The 26,307-nt window shown below is 40.8% G+C and overlaps 1 protein-coding gene across 1 annotated transcript in view; it reads right to left on the reverse strand.

Moving 5' to 3' along the window:
- The window catches only part of EDIL3 (EGF like repeats and discoidin domains 3), a 1,025,075-nt gene that overhangs the window by 195,202 nt on the left and 803,566 nt on the right, over positions 1–26,307 (reverse strand). The window contains exon 8 of the mRNA XM_073624465.1: positions 25,800–25,944. Within this exon, the coding sequence (XP_073480566.1) occupies positions 25,800–25,944 (145 nt within the window). The remainder of the gene's footprint in view (positions 1–25,799; positions 25,945–26,307) is intronic.

Below are 26,307 nucleotides of genomic sequence, written 5' to 3' on the forward strand. Positions count from 1 at the left end.
CTAAATCCAGGGGAAATTGATCAGAGAATCTCTTTCTTTCTCTCTCTCTCTGCTGTCTCTCCTCTCTCTATCTGCTGTCTCTTTCATGACCCCCACTGTTCCCCCATGGGCACATGTAAACTAATTAATTTTAGGTGTATTAAGATGGCCATTAAGGATGAGCTCAGGCATGTTTGCAACCCGCACATGCAGGGCCCACCAGGAAGTCGGCACTGCACAACGCTAATCACAGGCAGTGAGACATTTTCCCGTTCCACGACTGCAGAGATCGAGAAATGTCTCACTGCCTGTGATTAGCGCTGTGTAGTGCCGACTTCCTGGCGGGCTCTGCATGTGCGGGTTGCGAACACGCCTGAGCTCATCCTTAGTGGCCATACACTATTGTACACTATTGTACAATCCCTGTGCGATCACCATTAGATTTACCAAAACTATATAATTAGAGGACGCATCTATTTATCCAATCATTCTGTATCCAGTCAGGCAGGCCCTTACACCGCATAGTTGATGGTAGATCTAAAAAGGGGACACAGTTCTACTTTTTTCAACACCATATCTCTGCTCATGTATTGAGGGGGAATAGTGATCATTGACAATGTCTGCATTGGAGAAGCATGTAACTACAAAGGTGGATGGGACATATGGTATAACGTGACAGTGGTGGCACAAGATAGAAAAGAAAACAACGGACTTTACTAGTACCAGGGAAACCACAACAACTTAAAAAAATATAAAAAAGCTTTATTACATCATTAAACTTTATGTACAAAATAAAATAACATGGGAAAACATATCCCTCAATCCCTCATGTTTTATCATTATATATATTTTGTATGTACATTTTAATGATTTAATAAAGCTGTTTTGTAAATTTTTAAGTTGTTGTGGTACCAGTAAAGTTTGTTGTTTTCTTTTCTATGCTGTGCCATTTGATATTAGGGTATGGTACTTAGGCTTGTGACGCATTTTGTAGAAAGTATCATGGGAGCAGTGATGTACTAGAGCTGTGAGCAGGTTTTTATGAAAGATGAAAGTACTACAGTATTGGGCTGAACTAAGACAGATGTGGGCTGGAGCAATCTCCTAGACGAGGAGGGCAGTAGCAGGGTGTGTTTTAATGAGGTCAGCTGCTGAAGAATTTCCTCTACCGACTAACAGCTCTGCCATCCTGAAGGACAAACACCAGGAAGTCATAAAACAGTTTTCTATAGAAGAAAGCAGAGGCTGAGGTGAAGCCTGTTCCAGAACTTAATTTAGCTGTTAAGACCAAATGTTTTTTAAACTATATTCTCTATTGACTAACAGTCTGATTTCATTGCAAGCTTCCATGTCATCTAAGGCCCCATTTATACTTTGTGTAGCGGGAACTTAGGGTCCCACTTGTGATTTTGTGTGGGCGATTTTCACATAATTCTCCATGTGGCATATAGGCAGCCCATTCACTATCCACATTTGTTGTCCAAAGAAGCTGCTGCTCCTCTTTGGACACCAAGCGTCACACGGTTTTTAAAGGACCGTTTTGCTGCCAATGCTGCATGATTCTGTCACACAAAATCTCACCCAAAATGCACCCAATGGCACCCAAATGTGCATTTTGCATTTTTCAGCGATTGCAACATGATTTGGGATTACTGACAGAATCGCAGCAATTCCGCCCAAGATTCCAAATAGCCAAGTGTAAATGGGGACTAAGATTCATTAATTTAGGAATTACATTTAATTTTTAATAAAATATATAGAGTTTAAAAACTTAATATCTACAACTGTCTAATTAGTCAATAGAAGGAACATTTTTTTTTTTTTTATCACTATCTCAAAATATATTGACTACTAATACGTACAGGAAATTTTCTTTCTTATTTTCTCAAATTCCACCTCATGGAAATCTGACTATTTACTAGAGCTATTACAACCTTTGGCAGAAGTCACATGGAAAATAATTTGTAAAAATGCTATGAGTTAGAAGACATAATTTGACTTATCCAGGTAAGGCTATCTAGCCAAGAGCAAAGAATAATGGTGTTGTGTAGCAAAATGAAAGATATGTCTGCTTGCCAAAAACTAGTTGTTCCAATTTAAGGAGACCTGCAGCATCAGATATATCATTTAGGAAACTAATAAGGATTTCAAAGACATCAAAAGATGTATTACTGGATTTAATGCCCCATATATGAAGATAAAATAATTCTTGTATTGATGTACAATTTATGCCACTGTGTTATATTATTCCCTATTAGAGGAGAGTGCAGAGTTTTATAACGGGTGAAAGACCTTGAATGGCTATTTGGCATTTACCAGATCAACCTATATGTCTACAATGACTTGAACTATGATGGCCTGTTTTCGTTAACTTCACCATTAAGGTTAGTGTACTCTGGTCCTGAACACAAACATGGACTGATATACTTTATATGTCAACGCTGCTGTTTTTTTCAGTTCAACTCAGACACATGTCAAGAGGCATTATTGTGTCATTATGTCATGATGTAATATTTATTTTCTGAGTAGCCTGCAAAGAATTTTATTTATAATAACAGTTTTTACACACAGCCTGAGGTCATTTGATAAACGTACAAATGAGTACATAATTGACAAATCTGGCATTTGATTCTGTTTATTGGAAAACAGAACTCTACATTTTTAGTACATCACTTACTATGTACACCTGCCTACACACCCTCCTGACATACCCTTTTACAAATTCTTTACTAAGTGCATTTTTCAATCTGGTACATTGACCATAGAAATGCATCATAGATGACCAGATGATCAATAATGCTTGTAGACAAAGACCGTCCCCTTTCTGACATCCCCGCCAAAGCGAGAAAGTACTTTATTTCAATATTATAATAGTACCTAAGTGGGTATAATTCTTTCTCATTAAAGTGGTTCTAAACCCCCGATTTTCACTTTTACCTATAGCTAAGCCTAGAATAAGGTGCGCCATTTAGGAGATATTTACCTTGTAGTGTGCCAGTGATGTCATCAGCCCATGCACTGTGGAGAAACGGACCTCCGTGCCATTTCTTCACTCACAAGTGCCATGACTGATGGCTCCCACGAGCATGTGCAGGAGTGACGTCACGCGGCTCTGGCCAGTCACAGAGATGCTGGGTATATACAGAGATGCTGGGTATATACAGAGGCTGGGTATATACAGAGAGGCTAGGTATACATAGAGGCTGGGTATATACAGAGAGGCTGGGTATATACAGATAGGCTGGGTATATACAGAGATGCTGGGTATATCCAGAGAGGCTGTGTATATACAGAGAGGCTGGGTTAATACAGAGAGGCTCGGTATATACAGAGAGGCTGGTGTATACAGAGAGGCTAGGTATACAGAGATGCTGTGTACATACAGAGAGACTGGGTATATACAGAGATGCTGTGTATATACAGAGAGGCTGGGTTAATACATAGAGGCTGGGTATATACAGAGATGCTGGGTATATACAGAGAGGCTGGTGTATACAGAGAGGCTGGGTATATACAGAGAGATTGGGTATATACAGAGAATTTGGGGTATATACAGAGAGGCTGGGTATATACAGAGATGCTGGGTATATACAGAGAGGCTGGGTATATACAGAGATGCTGGGTATATACAGAGAGGCTTGGTATACAGAGATGCTGGGTATATACCGAGATGCTGGGTATATACAGAGAGGATTGGTATACAGAGATGCTGGGTATATATAGAGATGCTGGGTATATACAGAGAGATTGGGTATATACAGAGAATTTGGGGTATATACAGAGAGGCTGGGTATATACAGAGATGGTGTGTATATAGAGAGGCTGGGTATATACAGAGAGGCTTGGTATATACAGAGATGCTGGGAATATACAGAGAGGCTGGTGTATACAGAGAGGCTAGGTATATACAGAGAGGCTAGTGTATACAGAGAGGCTGGTGTATACAGAGATGCTGGGTATATACAGAGAGGCTGGGTATATACAGAGATGCTGGGTATTTACAGAGAGGCTGGGTATATACAGAGATGCTGGGTATATACAGAGAGGCTGGGTATATACAGAGATACTGGGTATATACAGAAATGCTGGGTATATACAGAGATGCTGGGTATATACAGAGAGATTGGGTATATACAGAGATGCTGGGTATATACAGAGAGGCTGGTGTATACAGAGGCTGGGTATATACAGAGAGATTGGGTATATACAGAGAATTTGTGGTATATACAGAGAGGCTGGGTATATACAGAGATGCTGGGTATATACAGAGAGGTTGGGTATATACAGAGATGCTGGGTATATACAGAGAGGCTTGGTATACATAGATGCTGGGTATATACAGAGATGCTGGGTATATACAGAGAGGATTGGTATACAGAGATGCTGGGTATATATAGAGATGCTGGGTATATACAGAGAGATTGGGTATATACAGAGAATTTGGGGTATATACAGAGAGGCTGGGTATTTACAGAGATGCTGTGTATATAGAGAGGCTGGGTATATACAGAGAGGCTTGGTACATACAGAGATGCTGGGTATATACAGAGAGGCTAGAGTATACAGAGAGGCTAGGTATATGCAGAGAGGCTAGTGTATACAGAGAGGCTGGTATATACAGAGATGCTGGGTATATACAAAGATGCTGAGTATATACAAAGATGCTGAGTATATACAGAGAGGCTAGGTATACAGAGATGCTGGGTATATACCGAGATGCTGGGTATATACAGAGAGGATTGGTATACAGAGATGCTGGGTATATATAGAGATGCTGGGTATATACAGAGAGATTGGGTATATACAGAGAGGCTAGGTATATACAGAGAGGCTGGGTATATACAGAGATGCTGGGTATTTACAGAGAGGCTGGGTATATACAGAGATGCTGGGTTAATACAGAAATGCTGGGTATATACAAAGATGCTGGGTATATACAAAGATGCTGGGTATATACAGAGAGGCTGGGTATATACAGAGAGGCTGAGTATATACAGAGATGCTGGGTATATAAAGAAATGCTGGGTATATACAGAGAGGCTGGGTATATACAGAGATGCTGGGTATATACAGACATGCTGGGTGTATACAGAGAGGCTAGTGTATACAGAGAGGCTGAGTATATACAGACACACGGGGTATATACAGAGAGGCTAGTGTATACAGAGAGGCTGGTGTATACAGAGATGCTGGGTATATACAGAGAGGCTAGTGTATACAGAGAGGCTGGTGTATAGAGAGAGGCTGGGTATATATAGACATGCTGGGTATATACAGAGATGCTAGGGTATACAGAGAGGCTGGTGTATACAGAGATGCTGGGTATATACAGAGAGGCTAGTGTATACAGAGAGGCTGGTGTATAGAGAGAGGCTGGGTATATATAGACATGCTGGGTATATACAGAGATGCTAGGGTATACAGAGAGGCTGGGTATACACAGAGATGCTGGGTATATACAGAGAGGCTTGGTATACAGAATTTCTGGGTATATACAGAGATGATGGGTAAATGCAGAGAGACTGGGTATATACAGAACTTCTGGGTATACACAGAGAGGCTGGGTATATACAGAGATGCTGGATATATGCAGAGAGGCTGAGTATATACAGAGATGCTGGGTATATGCAGAGAGGCTGGGTATATACAGAGATGCTGGGTATATACAGAGGGGCTAGTATATACAGAGAGGATGGGTATATGCGGAGAGGCTAGTGTATACAGAGAGGCTGGTGTATACAGAGAGGCTGGTGTATACAGAGAGGCAGGGTATATACAGACATGCTGGGTATATACAGAGAGGCTAGTGTATACAGAAAGGCTGGGAATATACAGATAGGCTGGGTATATATAGAGAGGCTGGGTATACAGAAGATAGGCTAGAAGTATCTGAGAGGGAATTTTCCTTATTTTGGAGAGATTTACTTTCACTTCCCATTGTGTCTACAGGAAAATTCTTAAAATGGTACAGATGGCAAAAAGCAACCTGACACGGGTTTCAACCCTTCCTGCCAAAAAAGTTTTACAAAGTAAATCTACTTTAATGCTAAACAACCTGTGAAAACAGATAGATTTTGATGATTGCATCAAAAAGGATGAAAAGAAGGGGAGGCAACATTCACCACACCACTGTGTAAACCATTAAAGACAACGTTGCAAACACTATTGACAACATTGTCTTTAATGATTTTTACTGTGGTGTGGTTAATGTTGCCTTTTTGTGGAAATCTTATTAACAAATATTTTCTATTTTTGTGACTATTACATTGCTGTGTGTTTCCCTTTGGAGTTACTCTCTCTTGGTATATTTCTATATCGAAGTCCTACCCTCCTTTTCAGCCTGTTACTGAACTTCGAGATCCCTGCCCCTCAACAGGGGTGAGTCAGTGAATTTTCACTTCACTTCTAATTTAATGAAGTGTTGATTTTCCCTGTTTTAACACATTCATAAAAAAGGATGAACCTGAAACTTTGCTTTCCAAGGTACTGTGGGGTTGATTTACTAAAGGCAAATGGACTGTGCACTTTGCAAGTGCAGTTGCAATCTGCAAGGGCATTTGCTGCAGAGTTTAGTGAATGAGGTGAAGTTTCACTTACCAAAGAACACCCAATCACACGCAAGGAAAAAATAAAATAACGTTTTTGCTTGCACATGATTGGATGATGGAAGTCAGTAGAGCTTACCCTCATTTATTAAGCTCTGGAGCATATGACCTTGCAAAGTGCACAGTCTATTTGTCTTTAGTAAATCAACCCTAGTGGGTGTTTCAGTTAACCACAGTTACTCTATAGCTGAAACATTCATCTTGATTGGACTAATCATTTAAGAATAAAATAAGAATATGTGCAAAATGGACCTTTACAGATGACGTTATCACTTGTTGTCATGCAGTACATTGCAGTAAAATCAGAAAGTTAACTAATTGTACCTAATTGGATAAGTTCACCTTTCTGAACATGTTACATATTACACCCATATTTAGGGTGTAACATGTAACAAGTTCAACATCTGCTTCCTCATACAAAGCCTCCATAAAAAACAACAGCCATCATCAAAGTAGTGGCATCATCAAATCTCACCTCAAATCTCTTGAGGCAAACAATCAGAGCATGTAGATCCTTAATTTCACACCGCGGATATAAATTTATGAGGCTGTAGACACAGTACACTGCTATTTTTAGGAGAAATTCAAGACATTGGTTGATTTCCCTTATAAAATAACAAATCTCCACTTTCTGCATTCAGTTTAATGTTTTTTAGAGTTGACTGGGGTATACCTTTATACTTTATATTGTTGCAATGTATACTCTGTCTTGTATATTCCTAGTGGTACTCATTAGCACACTGCACGACTGCCACTAAGTAAAAAAAATGGAAGTCTCAGAAGAATGTTTTTTTTTTTTTCAATTTTGAGGAGTAACTTAAAAAAATATATTTATTTTTAGTTACATATTCAGTTCCTGCAACCTGACATATTGGGTTTTATTGTACCAACCTTGTGTATTACATTCATCTCTCAACAAGTCCCAATATTATAGAAAGTAAGGGAAAAAAAGCTAGGCACACAGTCTGTTGTCTGATCATTCAAATATGTATTTTACTGGTTGCAAAATGTTACTGAGACATGATAAAAGAAACTCGTATAATTCCTTCAACTTTAGCACAATAAAAACAACTAGCAGTGATTCTGGTAAGCCTCAACTTGATGTGGAATTACAACGCGTATGATATGCCAATACAGTAAAGAATAAAGTCTATACAACACCACTTTCTAGAAACAGATGATAGTGAATTGTCGCATGGACTCCATGCTACATATACAGATCATGGTCACTTGATCAGACACACTTAAAGACTGAGGTTTGATAAGAGATCTAAAAAAACCACACACAATCTGTGGAGGGCTCCTGCATGAAGTCATTAAGTTTATCACACTCTTAGAAACCTCAGCCTGTAAACAGAAGCATATGTGTGACAGAACATGAGTGTTCTTGACCTATTTAACTGCTGTGAAGCTCCAAGATAACTTCCTATCATCTGTTCACCGGGAAGCAGAGTCATATCTCATGGACTTAAAAGTAACCGTTATACACAATTATTTACATCTTACTACTTTGTCTACAGATAGGAAAGTAGGGGTTTTATTGCGGTAACAGTTGAGCGATTAGGCAATTATTTGTGCCTTTTGTGATTTACAATGTGTCCAAAAGTAAAGTAACTTTTTTCATGGAAAACCATATGTGTGGTTATCTTTTGGCTTTGGATACTTTTGGTAGGGTCTAAATTTCCTGAAAGATTTGTTTTTCTGTCTTTGGCTCCACTGATGGGATTCCTCTAATATCTTTCCCTTGTGATAACCAAGACAGAAAGTCAAATGATATATCCATTTGGAACACAGATCTCATTAAAAATAAAGATAAATAAATAAAGATAAACCAGGCCATGGGTTGGGATACATTGCTTCTACAAACTGGTATTGGGGCTTGGGACAGAGTTTCTACTTTTAAGCATTTAGAGAACAAATTGAGGATTGCTTTGTGTTTGTGATAAGTAAGTTATAACAGTATCTAATTATCTCTTGAATCGTGCCAGCAGTCTCTAATATATCCTGTAACATGCAACTCTGATCCAACAGCCTTTTAAAGCATCCAAGAGCCTTTTGCATATGCTGTCCTCAATTCCACACATGGCCGTATTATGTTATGTATGGCTTTATTATAACATGGCAGCATTCTAATGACAGAACTATCAAAATCAGATAATTATATTTATATAAAGAAATTCAATTATAGGAAAATAAACTGCCATTTGCTATATATATATATATATATATATATATATATATATATATATATATATATATATATATATATATTTATATTACTGAATGATCAGAAATAGCCAAAATGATAACAGAAAAATACATTTCAGATATTTAAATTGCTTGGTGCCTAGAAATCTGCCTTACCCTGGTGTCACACAGATGATGGGTAACATGTTGATCAAGGCGAAACGTCCCACAAAATATTACTGCCCAATAACATAATCAACCTAATTACTGGAGTATTGGAGTTGCTAAATTCTTAGCTTGCTGTTCAAAAGTGGATATGACCCAAAGGCAGAAAAGAAAGCCGATTTGCTGTTATAGCACTTATAGGCTGCATGCTACTTGAGTGTACACATTACAAGACTTAAAAAAAACTTTACATCACAGCTAATCTAGCTAACTTCAGTGCACTGACCTCGACCAATTGCACTGTGCAACTGTCGCTGGCACCACTCACCCTGTCCCACTTGCCTCTTTGACTCAATTTCTATATTTTTAGTGATGGCTTCTTGTTCACGCAGCAGCACTGCCCATTTATGATATGTAGGGGAGATAATCCCAAGTGTATCACATTGCAGACAAGCTAAAAAAAAAGTTCTTATAACATCTTCACTGAGCTTTTTTGCATATACGCAAAGCTTGTCTTTAGTTACCCTTTGTGTAAAATTTGCTTAAAAAAAAACATAAAATGGATGTACTTTGTTATAAAGCCATGTAATCAACATACCATTGCTATGACTGTGATCACATGGTTTTGTTGATAAATAAAGGGTTAGGGTTAGCAATAGGGTTTGTGTTATGGTTAGCATTATGATTGATGTTAGGGCACCTCTGTTCCTTAGTGTCTAACCTCCTAGCTACAAAGGGACAGCTTCCCGTCTGTAGCTGTCCTTGCTACCTCTACACTGGGAACTGAGCAATCAAACACCATTGAATGTTCGGTTCTTGGTATTCAGTCTGCTCTCTGTCCCTCCAGCATTTACTGGAGTGTTGGGTTGTGGAGAGGACAAGAGTGGCTAACTATATCTCCTAGCAGCTCGCTGACAGACTAAGCCAGCTGTTGGTCCAGGCATCTGGGAGGATCCTGAAATGAAACTCTTGATCCATTAAGAGTCAGGACTGACTGAGTAACATCAGTCAATAGAGGACTCTAGCCAGCTGTTGGCTGGAAATGGGTCACAGGAGTACAGGACTAAGTGCTCTCCTGTGACCCACAGGATAAATAGGGCTAAATTAACTTTGGTCATATTTCTCCTTTAAAGGACAATTGCAAAATTAGTATAGTTTTTCTTTAGTTAATTCCCACACTTAAACTAAAAAAAACAACACTGCACCACAGTATGGGTGCACCTGAAAATAAATCTGTGATACCCCTGCTGCTTATCCAAAAACCAGGTGTTTCCAGCAATAGTAACAAAATCTTAACATGTATGTATGCCCATGGCCTGTGTGAGCAATATATCATTCAGTGACAACTTTTTGTAATTTTTTTTTTTTTGTCATTATTCAATCACTTGGGATAAAAAAAAAAATAATATTCAATGGGCTCAACATGCCTCTTAGCAATTTCCTTGTTGTGTCTACTTTCCAAAATGGGGTCATTTGGGGGGGGGGGGGGGGTTGTACTGCCCTGCCATTTTAGCAGCTCAAGAAATTACATAGGCAGTCATAAACTAAAAGCTGTGTAAATTACAGAAAATGTACCCTAGTTTGTAGACGCTATAACTTTTGCGCAAACCAATAAATATATGCTTATTGACATTTTTTTTACCAAAGACATGTGGCCGAATACATTTTGGCCTAAATGTATGACTAAAATTGAGTTTATTGGATTTTTTTTATAGCAAAAAGTAGAAAATATCTTTTTTTTTCAAAATTTTCGGTCTTTTTCCGTTTATAGCGCAAAAAATAAAAACCGCAGAGGTGATCAAATAACATCAAAAGAAAAGAAAGCTCTATTTGTGGGAAGAAAAGGATGAAAATTGCGTTTGGGTACAGCATTGCATGACCGCGCAATTAGCAATTAAAGTGACGCAGTGCCAAATTGTAAAAAGTGCTCTGGTCAGGATGGGGGTAAATCCTTCCGGGGCTGAAGTGGTTAAAGTGAAACAATAAAAATAAAATATTCCTTTAAATATTGTGCCTAGGGGGTGTCTATAGTATTGGAGCATTTTTCCCCTGTTTAGAACAGTACCACAGCAAAATGACATTTCTTAAGGAAAAATTGTCGTTTAAAACTGATCGCGGCTGTAATGAACTGTCGGGTCTCTGCAATATAGATAAAACTCATTGAAAAAAAGACCATGTGATTCCCCCCCAGTCCATTACCAGGCCCTTTGGGTCTGGTATGAATATTAAGGGGAACCCCGAACCAAAATAAAAAAAAATTGCATGGAGGTCCCCCTAAAATCCATACCAGGCCCTTCGGGTCTGATATGGAAATTAAGGGGAACCCTGCGCCAAATTTTTTTTCAAAAATGGCATAGGGGTCCCCCCAAAATCCATATCAGACCCTTCAAGTCTGGTATGGATTTTAAGGGGAACCCTGCGCTAAAATAAAAAAAATAGTGTAGGGGTCCCCCAAAATCCATACCAGACCCTTATCCAAGCATGCAACCTGGCAGGCCACAGGAAAAGAGGGGGGACGGAGAGCCCCCCTGTCCTGAAACCGTACCAGGCCACCTACCCTCAACATTGGGAGGGTGCTCTGGGGGGCTACTTATGTTCGACTTGAACATCGGGCTCATTCCTAATGGGTGCTAGGTATTGTGAAATTACAATTAAAACATAATAAACTTTTACACTCATAAACACAAAAAGTGTTGTATATATAGCATCCTACTGAAGTCCATATAAAAAACAAATGTCCATCTATTTTATCCTTTTTAAACCATCCACCATGTATTCAGTAGTATATCTCCACCTCCAAATAGTGCTCACTTGCATGCAAACAATTGTGCCGTGGACTTGTGTGTCCTGTGATCTTCACCATCCATAGACAAACACTGCCACTCACCAGATATTAGGACCTAATTTTTTGTGGGTCAGCTTGCGTTTAACAGTACAATCACTTGCTCTGGACCTCCTGTCATTCGCTGTATGTAGGTGTGCTAGACCTGATCCCGCACCTTTCACATCCTCTGCTCCTCACTTGTAATAGGCTCAGAAACAAAGACAAACATGCTCCTCATAGCGCAACCAGTTTGCTAATTTATAAGAAATTTAAAAGGTACAATAAAATGGCGACTCACATTTTTTGGTGCCTAGACTGGCACCCAGCAATCCCAGCGATATCAGCAATAATATTGTGAACTTCAGCCTCTACCTCCAAAATGGAGATCCCGCATGCTTTCAAGCAGCCTGTTGCTCCGTTGCTCAGATGTGATGTCATAAACCACGTAACCCCGCATTTTGCCATAATAGCTTTATCAGAAGGGTTCCCACACTTCCCTGAGTGCAGTTTGCCTGGCAAACTACATACCTTCCGTCTCATCCATAGGAATATATAAATATGCAGTAGGAAGAGGATTCAAAGGGGATCAGATTCATTAAAAAGGTTGTGTAGTGCAAGACTGAGCTGCACAGTGAATATCAATGGAATATCAATGCTGCACACATGAAGGTTGGGTTAATAAATACAGGATAATTTACTCTATCTATTTACTCTTTATCTATCTATCTATCTATCTATCTATCTATCTATCTATCTATCTATCTATCTATCTATCTATCTATCTATCTATCTATCTATCTATCTATCCATCTATCTGTTTTTTCCATCTTGTCATTTACTGCACCCCTCTAACTGTTTGCTATGGTTTGAAATTTTCTCCTAAAAGAACAGGTATGTGACAGCCTCACAAAAAATCATAATTCACTCTTATGTCCTTTCACGCCTATAAATCCAGGAATGAAAATTAAATGCACAAAACCAATGCACAGAAACCAATGCAGGTACTTGTGCATTAGTATAAAACATCAGTGCTGACTTGGAGGTGAAGTGTCATGACCTTGAAAATAAAAACAAAGCAGAAATCCAATTAACTTAGCAAGACCATCACTGATAACTTGAGTGACTTTGGAATTAGGTGTCAAGAATGAAAGACAACAAAGAGCTAATTCACCAAAGTACCTTTATTAAACCTTTCTGTTCACTTCACAAAATCCTGATCTACCTGAAATGGGAAGATTAATGTGGCATATTTTCAATTCTGAATCATTTTTTGTGTGCCACTGGAAGGGCAAAAATCATTTAACACAAATTGTTTTGCTGTATCACACTTGAACTCAATGACCGCCACTTATACAGTAAGAGAAGTCATCTAAAACGCTACCTGAAAATGGATTTGCTGCCTGCTCTGGCAAAAAATACAAATGTGGAAAATGAAATTGCTTTACTGTTTTAAAAGCAATATGTCCATGATACTCTGTGACAAAAGAGGTCAAACTACAGGTATTGTTTGCAAAACTTTGCTGGAAGAGTCAATGAGTTAGGTCATGTATCAATTTGTTTTGGCCAAAGTGCATGGAATAATAATAGTTTAGAATATTGAGCATACGAGAAAGCAGTTTTCAGCTGCTAAAATTGAGCTTCAAAGAGGATAGTGGGAGAAAATTAGAATATGTATGAATATTACTTGCCTCATTTTTGCAACAGTCCTCTGAGTTAAAATACCAGTTCCATATACTTGTGTTACAGCATGCCCTGCCTGTACTGTATGTATAGGCTGGTATATGTAGGCAAGCCTATCACTAAAGGGGAAGGGGAACATTTACAAATAAATTTGGCTTTTTGAGAGCAGCTTGAGGGAATGTTGTTGCTCCACTTCAAAGAGGGGAAATCTGTGTAATTGTACAAAACCCTTACAAATCTGCCAGAATGTGGTCAGGAGATTTGTTCTTTTGTATGTCCATTTGAGTTGGTATTAATGAGGTTGGTGTGTACAAGAGATAATAGAACAAATACAGAAGGAAGATGACAAGCTGCCTCTAAAGATTCACTGTGCATTGTCCATGTGCTGCGCAAAACACCAAGTAAAAGCCCCAATCAGTATTTTATAACACTGGCATCTGTGTGATTGCTCTCAGCACACTATAGAGTGGTTACACAGAACAATGTCTAAAGCTGGCCATAGAGGGATAGAAATTTGTCTGGTTCTGCAGGAACCATGGTGGTTGGAGGAATCTTCCCCACAGTGCTATTGTATTCTGACAGCAGGACTCCTCTGCTGTCAAAATACACTGATCAGTGTTGCAGCTGATTGGCTGCAGGTGATGATCAAGCAAAAGTTTTGTTCTAGTCCTAGTAGACTTTGGGACCTGTCACAGAGCACAGCGCCGCTTGTGCATGCGCAGTGGGCACCCAGCTGTGAAGCCGCAAGCTGTCACAGCTGGGTGCCCATAGTAGAGATGCCTGCTGGGAGAACACAGGGAGAACACAGCGCTGGTGTTTGCACTACTGGATCATGGGATAGGTGAGTGGCTGTTTATTAAAAGTCAGCAGATACAGTTTTTGTTGCTGCTGACTTTTAATAAGCAAAAATATGACTGGAACTCCGCTTTAAATACTTTTATCCGCTCTGTTTTAGGTCTACATTAAATGCAGTATGTGTGTTTTTTTATTATTATAATGCTGAATACCTTCTTTGCACAGAGCTGTGGTGTCCCTCTGCTCTCTGTATGCAAGCTAGAAGAGGGAGGACACGTGACTGCAATGCTATGCAAAAAAAGGTATTTAGCATTATAATAAAAAATAAATAAAAAAAACATAAAATGCACTTAATATAGACTAAAACAGAGAGGATAAAAGTATTTAATATATTTGACTTTACAAAAGAGGAGGGAAAGAGCAGCTGCAGGGGAATCGTATTATACAGTCAAGGCAGGAGGGGAGTGGAAGAGAGGGGGAGATGCAGTCATACTGAGGAGAAAGCAGGATGATGGAGGGACATAAAAAAATAGTGGAACTTCTGCTTTCAGGACTCCTGACCCCCTGACATGCCACATTTGGCATGTCATTTTTTGGGGGGGAGAGCGGGTACCATGGCTTGACAGGTACCGAGGCTCCCACTTCCTCTCTGAGCGCCGCGGTGCCAGGAGAGGTAGCTCTTCTCCTCTACTTCCTCCCTGCAATCTTCTGGGATACGTCACAGGTCCCAGAAGATTGCCCAGCCATTCAGGACGCACAGCGTGACTTGCGCATGCGCAGTGCACAGTGCGCACCCGGCTGTGATATCGCAAGCTGTCACAGCAGGGTACCCACACTTGCATTGCTGGCACCACAGAGAGGAGAGGGAGAGAAGCAAGGCTTCAGGCGGTCGCATCGCTGGATCATGAGACAGGTGAGTGTATGTTTATTAAAAGTCAGCAGCTACAATTTTTTGTAGATGCTGACTTTTAATAAACACAGAAACGGCTGTAACTCCTCGTTAATATATTTTAGCAATGACCCCTCAGAGAGCGTGCAAAGGGCATGGCTATTAGCTTATCACTGCTGATTCACAATTCTGTATCATGTCAATCAGCAGCTGTCCATAGGTAGTCACACCCACTACTTTCTGGATTGACGTAACTGCCTCTAGTTGAAACCCTCCCAATGTGAGCTGCAGTTTCTGGGAGGGGTATGTAAGGGAGCATGTAAGACACAAATCTGGAGGATTTGTCTCAGGCAGGGAAGGTACAGGAAGATTTTTGTTTACTTTATGTAGTTTACCCACTACATAGTAACTGGATTTGGTACTTATTTAAACTGTAATACAGGAGCCTTTAGTTACTTTAATTCAAGCATCAAGCAGATCTCTTGTAAAAATAGATTCTCTTGAAGAAAATCAGCGAACCGTGTTCACATATAAAATACCAAAATTATATGAATCAGCAGCAAAGTGCAAATACCAGTCAGTAGCCATGCTCTGATTAGCTATATCTAGAATAGTGTTGAGATTCAAATTAGGGTTGAAATATAAAATCAACCAGAATATCTAGAATTTGAATTGTTCAAAACATACATTTACATTTTGTTTATATTCATGATCATCAAATTTTGGCTCCAAGCCCTAATGCCCTTCATACCCTTTGACCCTATAACACACTGGTCACTACTGCTAAAACTACAAGAGAAACTGTTTTTTATTTCATATTCATTACATTTAAAAAAAATGGGATTCTGCAGCTGCCTGTAAGCTAGGATAATTGTAAATAAAAATTTTCATTTTCACAGCCAAATATTTAGTGCCAAAGTATATGAATCCTGATGCTGTCCCTGAAAACTGTGGTAGTAAAATACAGCTTTAAGGCATCCTCAAATATAAAGGATTTCTGTATTTCCCATGTCACCACAAAGTCATATTAAAATATTCCGCCCTTTTTTTTGTATTGGTTTGTCTAGCAGCCCTCTGAAGGAACAAAAGTGACCTTGAAAATGGAACTCCAATGAATTCAATGCAATTTGAACATTCAGTTTGTTGATTTTTTTTTCTTTTAATTGAGGTTGTTTTAAATTTTTGCACTTTTTAAAATATCTAACACAATGTGGGTCATTTACTATAGCGCTGTGGTGCTAATTATCGCTAAAATGATATTCAGTATAGCGCTGGTAAAAAAATACTCCTACAATTGAATTTACTATAGTTCCCTGAAAACAAATAGCGCCCAAACCCTTACTCTGCTAAAACCCGGAGTAATGCACATAGAAATAATGTTTAGAGCATGATATAATTGCCTAAATGATACTGAAATATGCGGTATATTGTTTAAAGATAATCTGCTTTTAAACTGTGTGAAAAAGTGATTTCTACACTGAAATATCTTTAAAAGTCTGAGAAGAGATAAATTCCCCGCCTCTGTACAACTAGGTGCCAACACAACTGAGCATGCTCAGACCTGCAAATAGCTCTCATTTTAGCTTCAATGTCTTTTTTACAGGGCGCTATAGTAAATACCAAAATGAGCGCTGTGTTAAAGAGCGTTTTTTGAGAGTGAAAATGGGCGCTATTATAGTCCAATGCAAGTTTTAGCCATTGATTCTAATGGAACAATTGTAACTTCCCCAAATAAATCCTTTTAATGTTGAAATGAAATGTATCTCTCTCTGAAGTATATTTTCCTTTGCAACATTGTTGCTTCTACTTAATATATTTTGTTTTTAAGAATGCTAGAATGTGGAATGTTTTGATGTTTTGGTAAAATCATTTTTCTCTGTCACTTTCACTTGTTATTCTCAATCTCACAACAATCTTTACTCAAACTCACACAGGTGTCTTTACAAAGCACAAACATAATTTGAGCCCAAAAAATGTGATATGTGTACCAACATCAGAAATCATTCTACACTCACCCACACAGAACCACCAAATATCACAGAATAAATCAAGAAGAATAACTCTTGAGTAATGTAATTCCATCACCTGTATGTCCACAGAAATGCAGTATTTATGTGTAGGAGGTTTTCACATGTGGTAGCTCCGTGGCTTAGAGGTTAGAACTTCTGCTGAGCATCTGGGTTTGAATCCCAAACATGCAGCTTCATGTAGAGACGTTATCTAATGTCCCAGGTCCTAAAACTATGTTTAAATGTAGTATTTCTGTCTAGGAGGGTTCCACCACCATTGGAAATATTGCCAGATACACTATCTAGCCAAAAGTATTGGGACACCTGCCTTTACACACATGAACTTTAATGGCAATTCAATGTCTTAATCAGTAGGGTTAAAATTAGATTTGGCACACCCTTTGCAGCTAGAACAGCTTCTGGGAAAGCTAGGAAGGCTGTCCACATAGTTTAGTGTGTCTGTGGGTATGTTTGGCAATTCTTCCAGAAGTGCATTTGTGAGGCCAGGCACTGATGTTGGATGAGAAGGCCTGGCTTGCAGTCTCTTCTCTGATTCAGCCAAAAGGTGTTCTATCGGGATGAGCTCAGGACTCTGTGCAGGCCAGTTAAGTTCCTCCACCCCAAACTCGGTCATCTATGTCTTTATGGACCTTTCTTTGTGCACTGGTGTGCAGTCATGTTGGAACAGGAAAGGGCCATCCCCAAACTGTTCCCACAAAGGTGGGAGCATGAAATTGTCCAAAATGTCTTGGTATGCTGATGTCTTAAAAGTTCCCTTCACTGGAACTAAGAGGTCAAGCCCAACCCCTGGAAAAACAACCCCACATCATAATCCCCCTCCATCAAATGATTTGTACCAGTGCACAAAGCAAGGTCCATAAAGGCATGGATGAGTGAGTTTGGGGTGGAGGAACTTAACTGGCCTGCACAGAGTCCTGACCTCAACATAACAGAACACCTTTGAGATGAATTAGAGCGGAGACTGTAAGCCAGGCCTTCTCATCCAACATCAAACATTCCCATAGACACACTCCTAAACCTTGTGGACAGCCTTCCCAGAAGAGTTGAAGCTGTTATAGCTGCAATGGTGGGCCAAATCAATTTTGAACTCTATGGATTAAGACTGAGATGCCATTACAGTTCATGTGCGCATAAAGGCAGACGTCCCAATACTTAGGACAATATAGTGTATATTGCTTGTGACACTGAGCATAACTATGGACTTAGGGCTGGTTCACACCACAGAGATGCAGACAACATGTGTGAGGCTGCCCGCAGGCTAAATGGGTAGCAATTCCATCTAGCAGCATTGAGGTTGCTGGTTCAAATCCCCAACAGTCTAATGCTTGTGTTGAAGTCTATATGTTTTCCCTGTGTGAGTTTCTCACCACAATCCAAAGACATGCTGGCATCTTATTTGTCTCCTGTCGAAATAGTCTCTAATTTAAGAAGGTTCGTTTTGGACTTTAGATTGGAAGCTCATTGCAGCCAGGGACTGATGTTAATGTTTGTTAGCACTAATCATGCCCAGGGACTTGGACATTTAAAATTGTAGAGTTTACACTGCACAGGTACATATACTTAGAAAACTGTTGCTTTGTTTATGTGCATGCAAATGGACTTCGATCTTTGGCCTGTAGCTGGAGATTTGATGCACATAGCCAAGGGCTAACACAGGTGCAAATAGTATTATGTGTTCCTGCTCATGAGATGCAATCACTTTAGACATACACGAAGAGACAGATTGAAAGATACTGGTGGGCGTGTACTTCTAGTGGGCATGTGTCAGTGTGCTAACAATACAACCTATCTATAAACAGGGCTGGTCCAAGGATTTTTGACACCCTAGGCGAAACCTCATTTTGACGCCCCCACCCGGATTCACCCCTGATTCCACCCCCTTTCCCCTGCCCATGTAAACTCCACTTTTTTAATGAAGTGTGCAAAATGTTCAAATGCAGCCTCACCAGCGCCCATCAAATGCAGCCTATCAGTGCCCATCAAATGCAGCCTCACCAGCGCCTATCAAATGCAGTCTCACCAGCGCCCATCAAATGCAGCCTCACCAGTGCCCATCACATGCAGCCTCACCAGCGCCCATCAAATGCAGCCTCACCAGTGCCCATCAAATGCAGCCTCACCAGTGCCCATCAAATGCAGCCTCACCAGCACCCATCAAATGCAGCCTTACCAGCGCCCATCAAATGCTGTCTACCAGCGCCCATCAAATGCAGCCTATCAGTGCCCATCAAATGTAGTCTAACCAGCGCCTGTCAAATGCAGCCTCACCAGCACCTATCAAATGCAGCCTATCAGTGCCCATCAAATGCAGCCTCACCAGCACCCATCAAATGCAGCCTCACCAGCGCCCATCAAATGCAGCCTCACCAGCACCCATCAAATGCACCCTCACCAGTGCCCATCAAATGCAGCCTCACCAGCACCCATCAAATGCAGCCTCACCAGCGCCCATCAAATGCAGCCTCACCAGCACCCATCAAATGCACCCTCACCAGCGCCCATCAAATGCAGCCTCACTAGTGCCCATCAAATGCAGCATACCAGCGCCCATCAATGAACGTTTGTTTGCTTCCATTCATTCGGGAGTTGTGACATAGCTACAGTCCGCTGCCGCCACTGCGCCTCTGTTACTATGTGCGAATGGAGCGGCGGCTGCCTGCTGATGCTGAGACTTAGTTGCTTGCTGCAGAGAGAAGAGAGTAGGAACACCAGTGGCCGGGTGCCCTAGGCAGCAGGGCACCCTAGGCGGCTGCCTAGTTTGCCTAGTGGTAGCACCGGCCCTGTATATAAAGGGCTACAGTAGGGGGTGTTTGTTTGGCCTGTGCAGAGGCCAGGTTTTTTGCTGTGATTTGTGAGGGGGGGAGAAAGAATGATATTGTGCATAATGACAAACACCTAACTAGAGCTGTTTGTTTGCTGAAATTCTTGTGCATTTTTTCCATCAAAAGTGGGTTTATGTGGCCATGCTATGTATGTGTGTGGATTGTGAGCTGGTGGTGGGTGTTATATTTTGAATATGTGCCTTTTTTAATATTATGTTGGAATACTTTGTAAGAATAATGACTGTTAAGTATGTTTCTATAATCTTACAGATGAAAATGATACTGGTACTATGGTATATACTATTGTAGGGTACTATGAAATGTTACCAGTTATACACTGAAAGTAAAGCTGTGTCCACCCCAAGGTTTAGACAAATGTTAGATTTTAGATGAGCAGGGCCCTTAAAACCCAATTGCTAACTGTTTTGCTAAATGTAGCACCATATATCCCGTAGAATGTTTTTATGCTAGTAAATGAATGTACATAATTTTGTTTCTGCTGGCAAAATAAAAGTACATTATTGAGCTTGTTTGTTGTTGTTTTTTTTCTCTTTTCTTTCTTCTTTTTAATTAGTTTTGGGGGTGGTGGTTTTGGGGAAGTGCAATATCTTTCTTTTATATCTTATCATTTCTATATGTATTTGTGCACCAAAAAAACAAATCTCTGCAGCACACCTGCAAGTAAATGCTTTATAACAGCTGTGGAGAATTGCAGGTAATGAATTCAGCTGGTGGATAGGCAGTGTTGTATGTGTCAGCCCTGGTTCACATTGTTGCAATTTGACATGTCCTGGCATGTTCTAATCGATGCGGCATCACAATTTCCAAAAGTAATTTCTGTACTACTTTTTGGCAACTTCGGGTGCGATTTTCAGAAACCTGCACAGATGTCTCTGAAGTTCCCCCCGCAGTCAGGACTGACATATGGGAATGAAATCGTGTGAGTTCAGCTGAACTTGCGCGATTTCCTCCCACTGTCAGTGTGAATCAGGGCTCAAACTGGGCCTTTGTCTTTGTAATTCACCTGCTGCTATCCCAGGGACATCATTTCTTATCGAACTCCCTTAAGTTTACCTTCAAATATCATTATATGTAGAAATACAGATTCGCATATCTGCAAATAAACAAAAAAAACAATTCTGATCGTGGTTGCGATCATATATTCGCAGCTGCGATCAAAAGAGTGTGGTTTCACCTTCTGACCCAGAAATTAGTCATTGTAATCACCCGGAAGTTCCTGTGCTGGTCAGGATCTCCATCTAGGTGGACATGGCGAGGTCCCTCTTTAGCAAAGAGGAGGTGCTTTATTTTTCGAAAAAAGAGGGCGGGCTTTCCATGTGACGGCAATGGATGGTCAGGCCCCATGGCTGTATAAGAGATGCCAGACAGCGGGTGACAACACAACAGAGGATGATGGTGGTGAGGAAGCACACAGCAGCGGGAGAAGTAGGTGGTGGCGGGAGAAATGGCGACAGAAGACAGTGACAGAAGAAGGCAACAGAAGATGGAGGCAAGAGAGACAGCACCAGGAGAAGATGATGGAGGGAGACATGGCCCCACCGTCTCTCGCCCCCCTTTCCTTTGGCCTGCCAGTTTGCGCGCTCGGATAAGGGTCTGGTATGGATTTTGGGAGGATCATGTGATGTGATGTTCATAGACTTCAACTGTGTTTGTGTGTTCGCAAGTTCTGTTGAGAACCGAACCGCGGGTGTTCGGCTCATCCCTACCCAATAGCCAATGGCACATGAGCATGGTTGGTACCATAATATTAATGCCTCAAATGTAAAACATTATTGTTTAGAATGAAAAGAATCAAACATTAGTAATAGTATTTTCTATGTATGATTGTGCTCAGCTGCTACCTTCAAAGGTTTAAGCCATGGGTTTCAATCCCACCAATGGTATCGCCTCCTGAAAACCTACATTGTACTCAGCTGCATAATTAGCAAATGCACATCAGTTTGGTTTATTCCATCATTTTAACTCTTCAAATGCATGCAATGGTATGTAATTATTTACTAATATTATGCAGCGGAATTCCAAAAATCCAGCTAATCAAAAATCAAGGAAAAAACACCAAAATTTAAAAAAAATTGACATGGGGTCCCCCCCCAAAAAAACATACCAGGGCCTTCAGGTCTGGTATGGATTTTAAGGGGAACCCCGCACCAAAAATAAAAAAAATGGTGTGGGGGGCCCCCCTAAAATTCATACAAGACCCTTATCTGAGCAAGCAGCCATGGAAGGCAAGGAAAGGGGGGGACAAGCGAGCTTGCCCTCAACATAGGGAGGGTGCTTTGGGGTCCCCCCAAAGCACTTGTCACCATGTTGATAGGGACAAGGGCCTCATCCCCACAACCCTTGCCCAGTGGTTGTAGGGGTCTGCAGGCAGGTGGGCTTATCAGCCCCCTTGTTGCCCCCAGATCCCGCCCCCCTGTGTGAATGGGTATTGGGTACATTTTACCCCTACCCATTCAACAAATGTGACAAAAGACAATAGCCGGTTTTTGATAACTTTTTAAATTAAAAATGTCCTCTTCTTTTCCCTACTTCTTCCTCCAGTCTTCTTCTTCCTCCAGCTTCTTCTTTCCTCCGCTCTCGCCACCCACCTGCTGAACATGAAAACAACAAACCTCCTCCGATGCTGTGGCCAGTCGATTTGTCTGCTTGCATAGCACACATTTCATATGTAACTATGAAGCGTGGCCGCCGAATGACGTCACCCAGAGACCCCGTCCCCTTGTGACATCACTGACCCATCATTCCCTGGGCAGTGAAGTCACAAGGGGCGGGGTCTCGGAGTGAAGTCATCGCAGCATCAGAGGAGGTTTGTTTTTTGAATGTTCAGTGGGCGTCAGCAGTGGTGGTGAAGAAATACCAGAGGATGAATTAGGGGAAGAAGAAGCCGGAGGAATACGGAGAAAACCGGAGGAAGAAGCGGAGGAAAATGGAGGGAGAAGCGAAGCGGGGGAAGAAGAAGCTGGAGGAAGAAGGGGAAAAACGAAGGAAGACCAGAGGAAGATGGAGGAAGAATCGAGGGAAAAAGAAGATATTTTTAATAAAGGAATTGTCAAAAACTGGTATTGTCTTTTGTCACATTTCACTGCTTTTTTTGGTGAATGTGTAGGGGTACAATGTTCCTGATACCCATTCACAAAGGGGGGGCTGGGATCTGGGGGTCCCCTTGTTAAATTTGTGCCCATTTGTTGAGAGTTGAAGTCTTAATTTGCCTTAATTGGGCGCTATTTTTCAGGACTGCAGGATCATTTATTGGCACCATAGTAAATGACCCCCAATGCTGCCATTTACAATTAACCTCATAAAAAGATTTTTCTTTTGACCAGAATGGTTGATGAAATGCTCAAAGCAAAGCTTTTATATTAACATATTATGGAAATGACTAAACGGAGGCTAATCGTGATTCCAATTTGCTTTTATGTGCCCAGGTTCACATTTTTAGTAAAAACAATTAGGAGGAAGCTAACAGGTAGCATTTGGGTGATAGGAAAAAACTCAAGATTTGTTGTCTGAGTTGTTAGCATTTTCTTATACGAATTCTGACAACACACGACGGCTGGAAGAGAAGATGAATTACAAAATAAACAAAGGCAATCCAGCAGCATCAAACTTCTTATCATCAACTAAAATAAATATGGACGATCTGTCACTTTCAGATGGTTTTTAACCTTTGGCTGCAAATGTTCTACTCCTCATATGTATTTTCTAAGTTTCATCATCTCTAAGCAATACTTCATTCTGTCACAGCAACAGCCCACTAGTCATCTGCTCTCTTAATTTCTAGCTTTATTGTGGAGAATGCACAGAATTAGGAGTAACTTAAAGTGGACCTTGCATGTACAAGTAATTCTCCGACATTATTATCTACATTGATATCTTGGCTATATAAAGTAGGTGAAATGGCTGTATATCAGAAAAGCTCTATGCAGATAGCCAGAGTTCCTGTGTACTGATCATGTGATGTCAGCAATCTCCCTCTTCCCCAGCTATGTTGCAGGGATGTGTGTGTGGCAAAAGTTTCAGAAGATTTCAGAGGCTGTGTGAAAGAGGGAGGGATCAGGAAGTAAGCGTTCTCTAGCCACTTCAGCTCTGGAAGATATACACATCTTCAAGACCAGGGCCACTAATAAGGCAGTACAGTGAGCCCTCCTGTACTGGGCCCAGGCCTCATCAATTAAAAAGGCGAGCAGGAGTTCCAGCAGTACTGCCTTATTGCTGACACTTGTGACTCTTGTGCAGTCCTGCCGACTTCTGCTTTTCTTTTCTTCCTCTTTCTGCACTGCAGTGGGATTGGTTCTAGTATCTGTGCCCCCTTCCCCCTGCTTTCTGGGAACCCTGTGTGCCCCTTTCCTCCCATAGTGCTCCCGTATTTCCCTCCTCTCCTCTCCCGCTGGCAGCTGATGAGGGTACACAGGTGGGTTATTTCAGGATGGTGAGCGGGGGGGGGCTCACCATCCTGAATGAACATACCACCCTGAATAAATACAGTAAGCAATTGGCACCAATCGCTCACTGTGGGGGTGCAGATATTGCCTCTGTGCCGCTATTCACTTGAATGGGTCTTGTTCAACAGGGGTATTAATTCTGCCGTGGCTGCAAAGGATTATATAGCAGGCGTTGCATTTTACCAAAAATATAATTTGATATTTTCAGAGGACGGGGGCCCTGTCAGGTAGGCTGTATGGGGCTTTGTGATTTCTATCAGCAGCCCTTTTAATGACCAGGCCATTTTTTGCGATATTGCATTGCGTTAAATTAACTGACAATTGCGTAGACATGCAACGCTGTACTCAAATTAAATCTTTTTTTTCCCCCACAAATAGAACTTTCTTTTGACGGAATTTGATCACCTCTGTGGTTTTTATTTTTTGCGCTAAAACAAAAAAAGACCCTAATTTTTTTTACTTTCTGCTATAAAACACATTCAATTAAAAAAAATGTTCATCAGTTTAGGCCAAAATGTATTCTGCTACATATTTTTGGTAAAAAAAAAAAACAATCACAATAAGCGTATATTGATTGGCTTGCGCAAAAGTTATAGCGTCTACAAACTATTGGATATATTTATGGAATTTCTATTTGTTTTTTACTAGTAATGGCGGCGATCAATGACTTATAGCGGGACTGCGATATTGCGGCGGACAAATCGGACACCTGACTGACAATTTTTACACTTTTTTGGGAACCAATGACACCAATACAGTGATCAGTGCTAAAAATATGCACTGTCACTGTACTAATGACACTGGCTGGGAAGGGGTTAACAGCTAGGTCTATCAAGGGTTAAATATGTGGCCAACATGTGTTACTGTGTACTGTGTGAGGTGCTTTTACTAAGCAATGTTTTCTTCTTCCTGAAATAAACAGCACATTGCTGCTGTCAAAAAAGAGCCCTGTGTTTGTATACCTACACAGGGCTCTGTTTGGTAATGTCTGGAGCCAATCAGTGGATGCCGGCTGCTGATTGGTCAGTTCTGCAGCCAATCATAGCACAGCCGGGGTGCACCCTACCCTGTGCTCCCTACCCTGACATGTGGATCACAAACTAGTAACAAACTAATTACATGATGAGGCACAGAGCGGCCGACCCTGCCACAGTGTATCTATGGTGGACAATAAGCGGCTAGACAGTCTACACAAAAACTGCTGTTCCAGAAATCTGTACTACATAGGAAAATGCAAATCGTATCTGACAGTGGCATTACCAAAGGATTCAAGTTCAGTAATATGGATGAGTTCATAATGCAAGGCCCACTTTAGGTAGTATAAAAAACTGGCCATGAGCCATGTTAAAATTAGACTTACCTGATAGTTCACACCCTAGTAACTCCATCCGTAGCGTGCAATGCCGCCTGCACACCTGTGGGTATAGGCGAATGTACTGAGCTTCAATTGGTGGTGTGAAGGAGTTGGCATATGGTGTGTTGTTGTCCACATTACCCCGAAATACCTGCAAGTAAGGAAAAGAAACCTTGATTCTCTCATCTGTAATTTTTATCCTATTGCTGTTGTCTCATGATTTTTCCCCTGATGACTGAACCAATTATCACCTTGTTGACATGTACTAATGCAGTGTAAGTTACCAACATCTTAATTAACTGAAGGCTTATAGAATTACAGTATATGCAAACCCTCACCTTGTAAAACACTCTATTGAGTTAAAAATAGAAATGAAAGGCAAAACATTTGTGAATAGCTAGAAAAAACATTACACAATTTTCCCATTGCCAAGGAGCACAGCCAGGGGGCTTATCGGAAGCCACCTTTAACAAGGGGGCCCCCCACATGTTTGCCCCCCCATGTGAATGGGTAT

This window comes from Aquarana catesbeiana, linkage group LG01, assembly GCF_042186555.1.
Source record: "Aquarana catesbeiana isolate 2022-GZ linkage group LG01, ASM4218655v1, whole genome shotgun sequence".
NCBI lineage: Eukaryota > Metazoa > Chordata > Amphibia > Anura > Ranidae > Aquarana > Aquarana catesbeiana.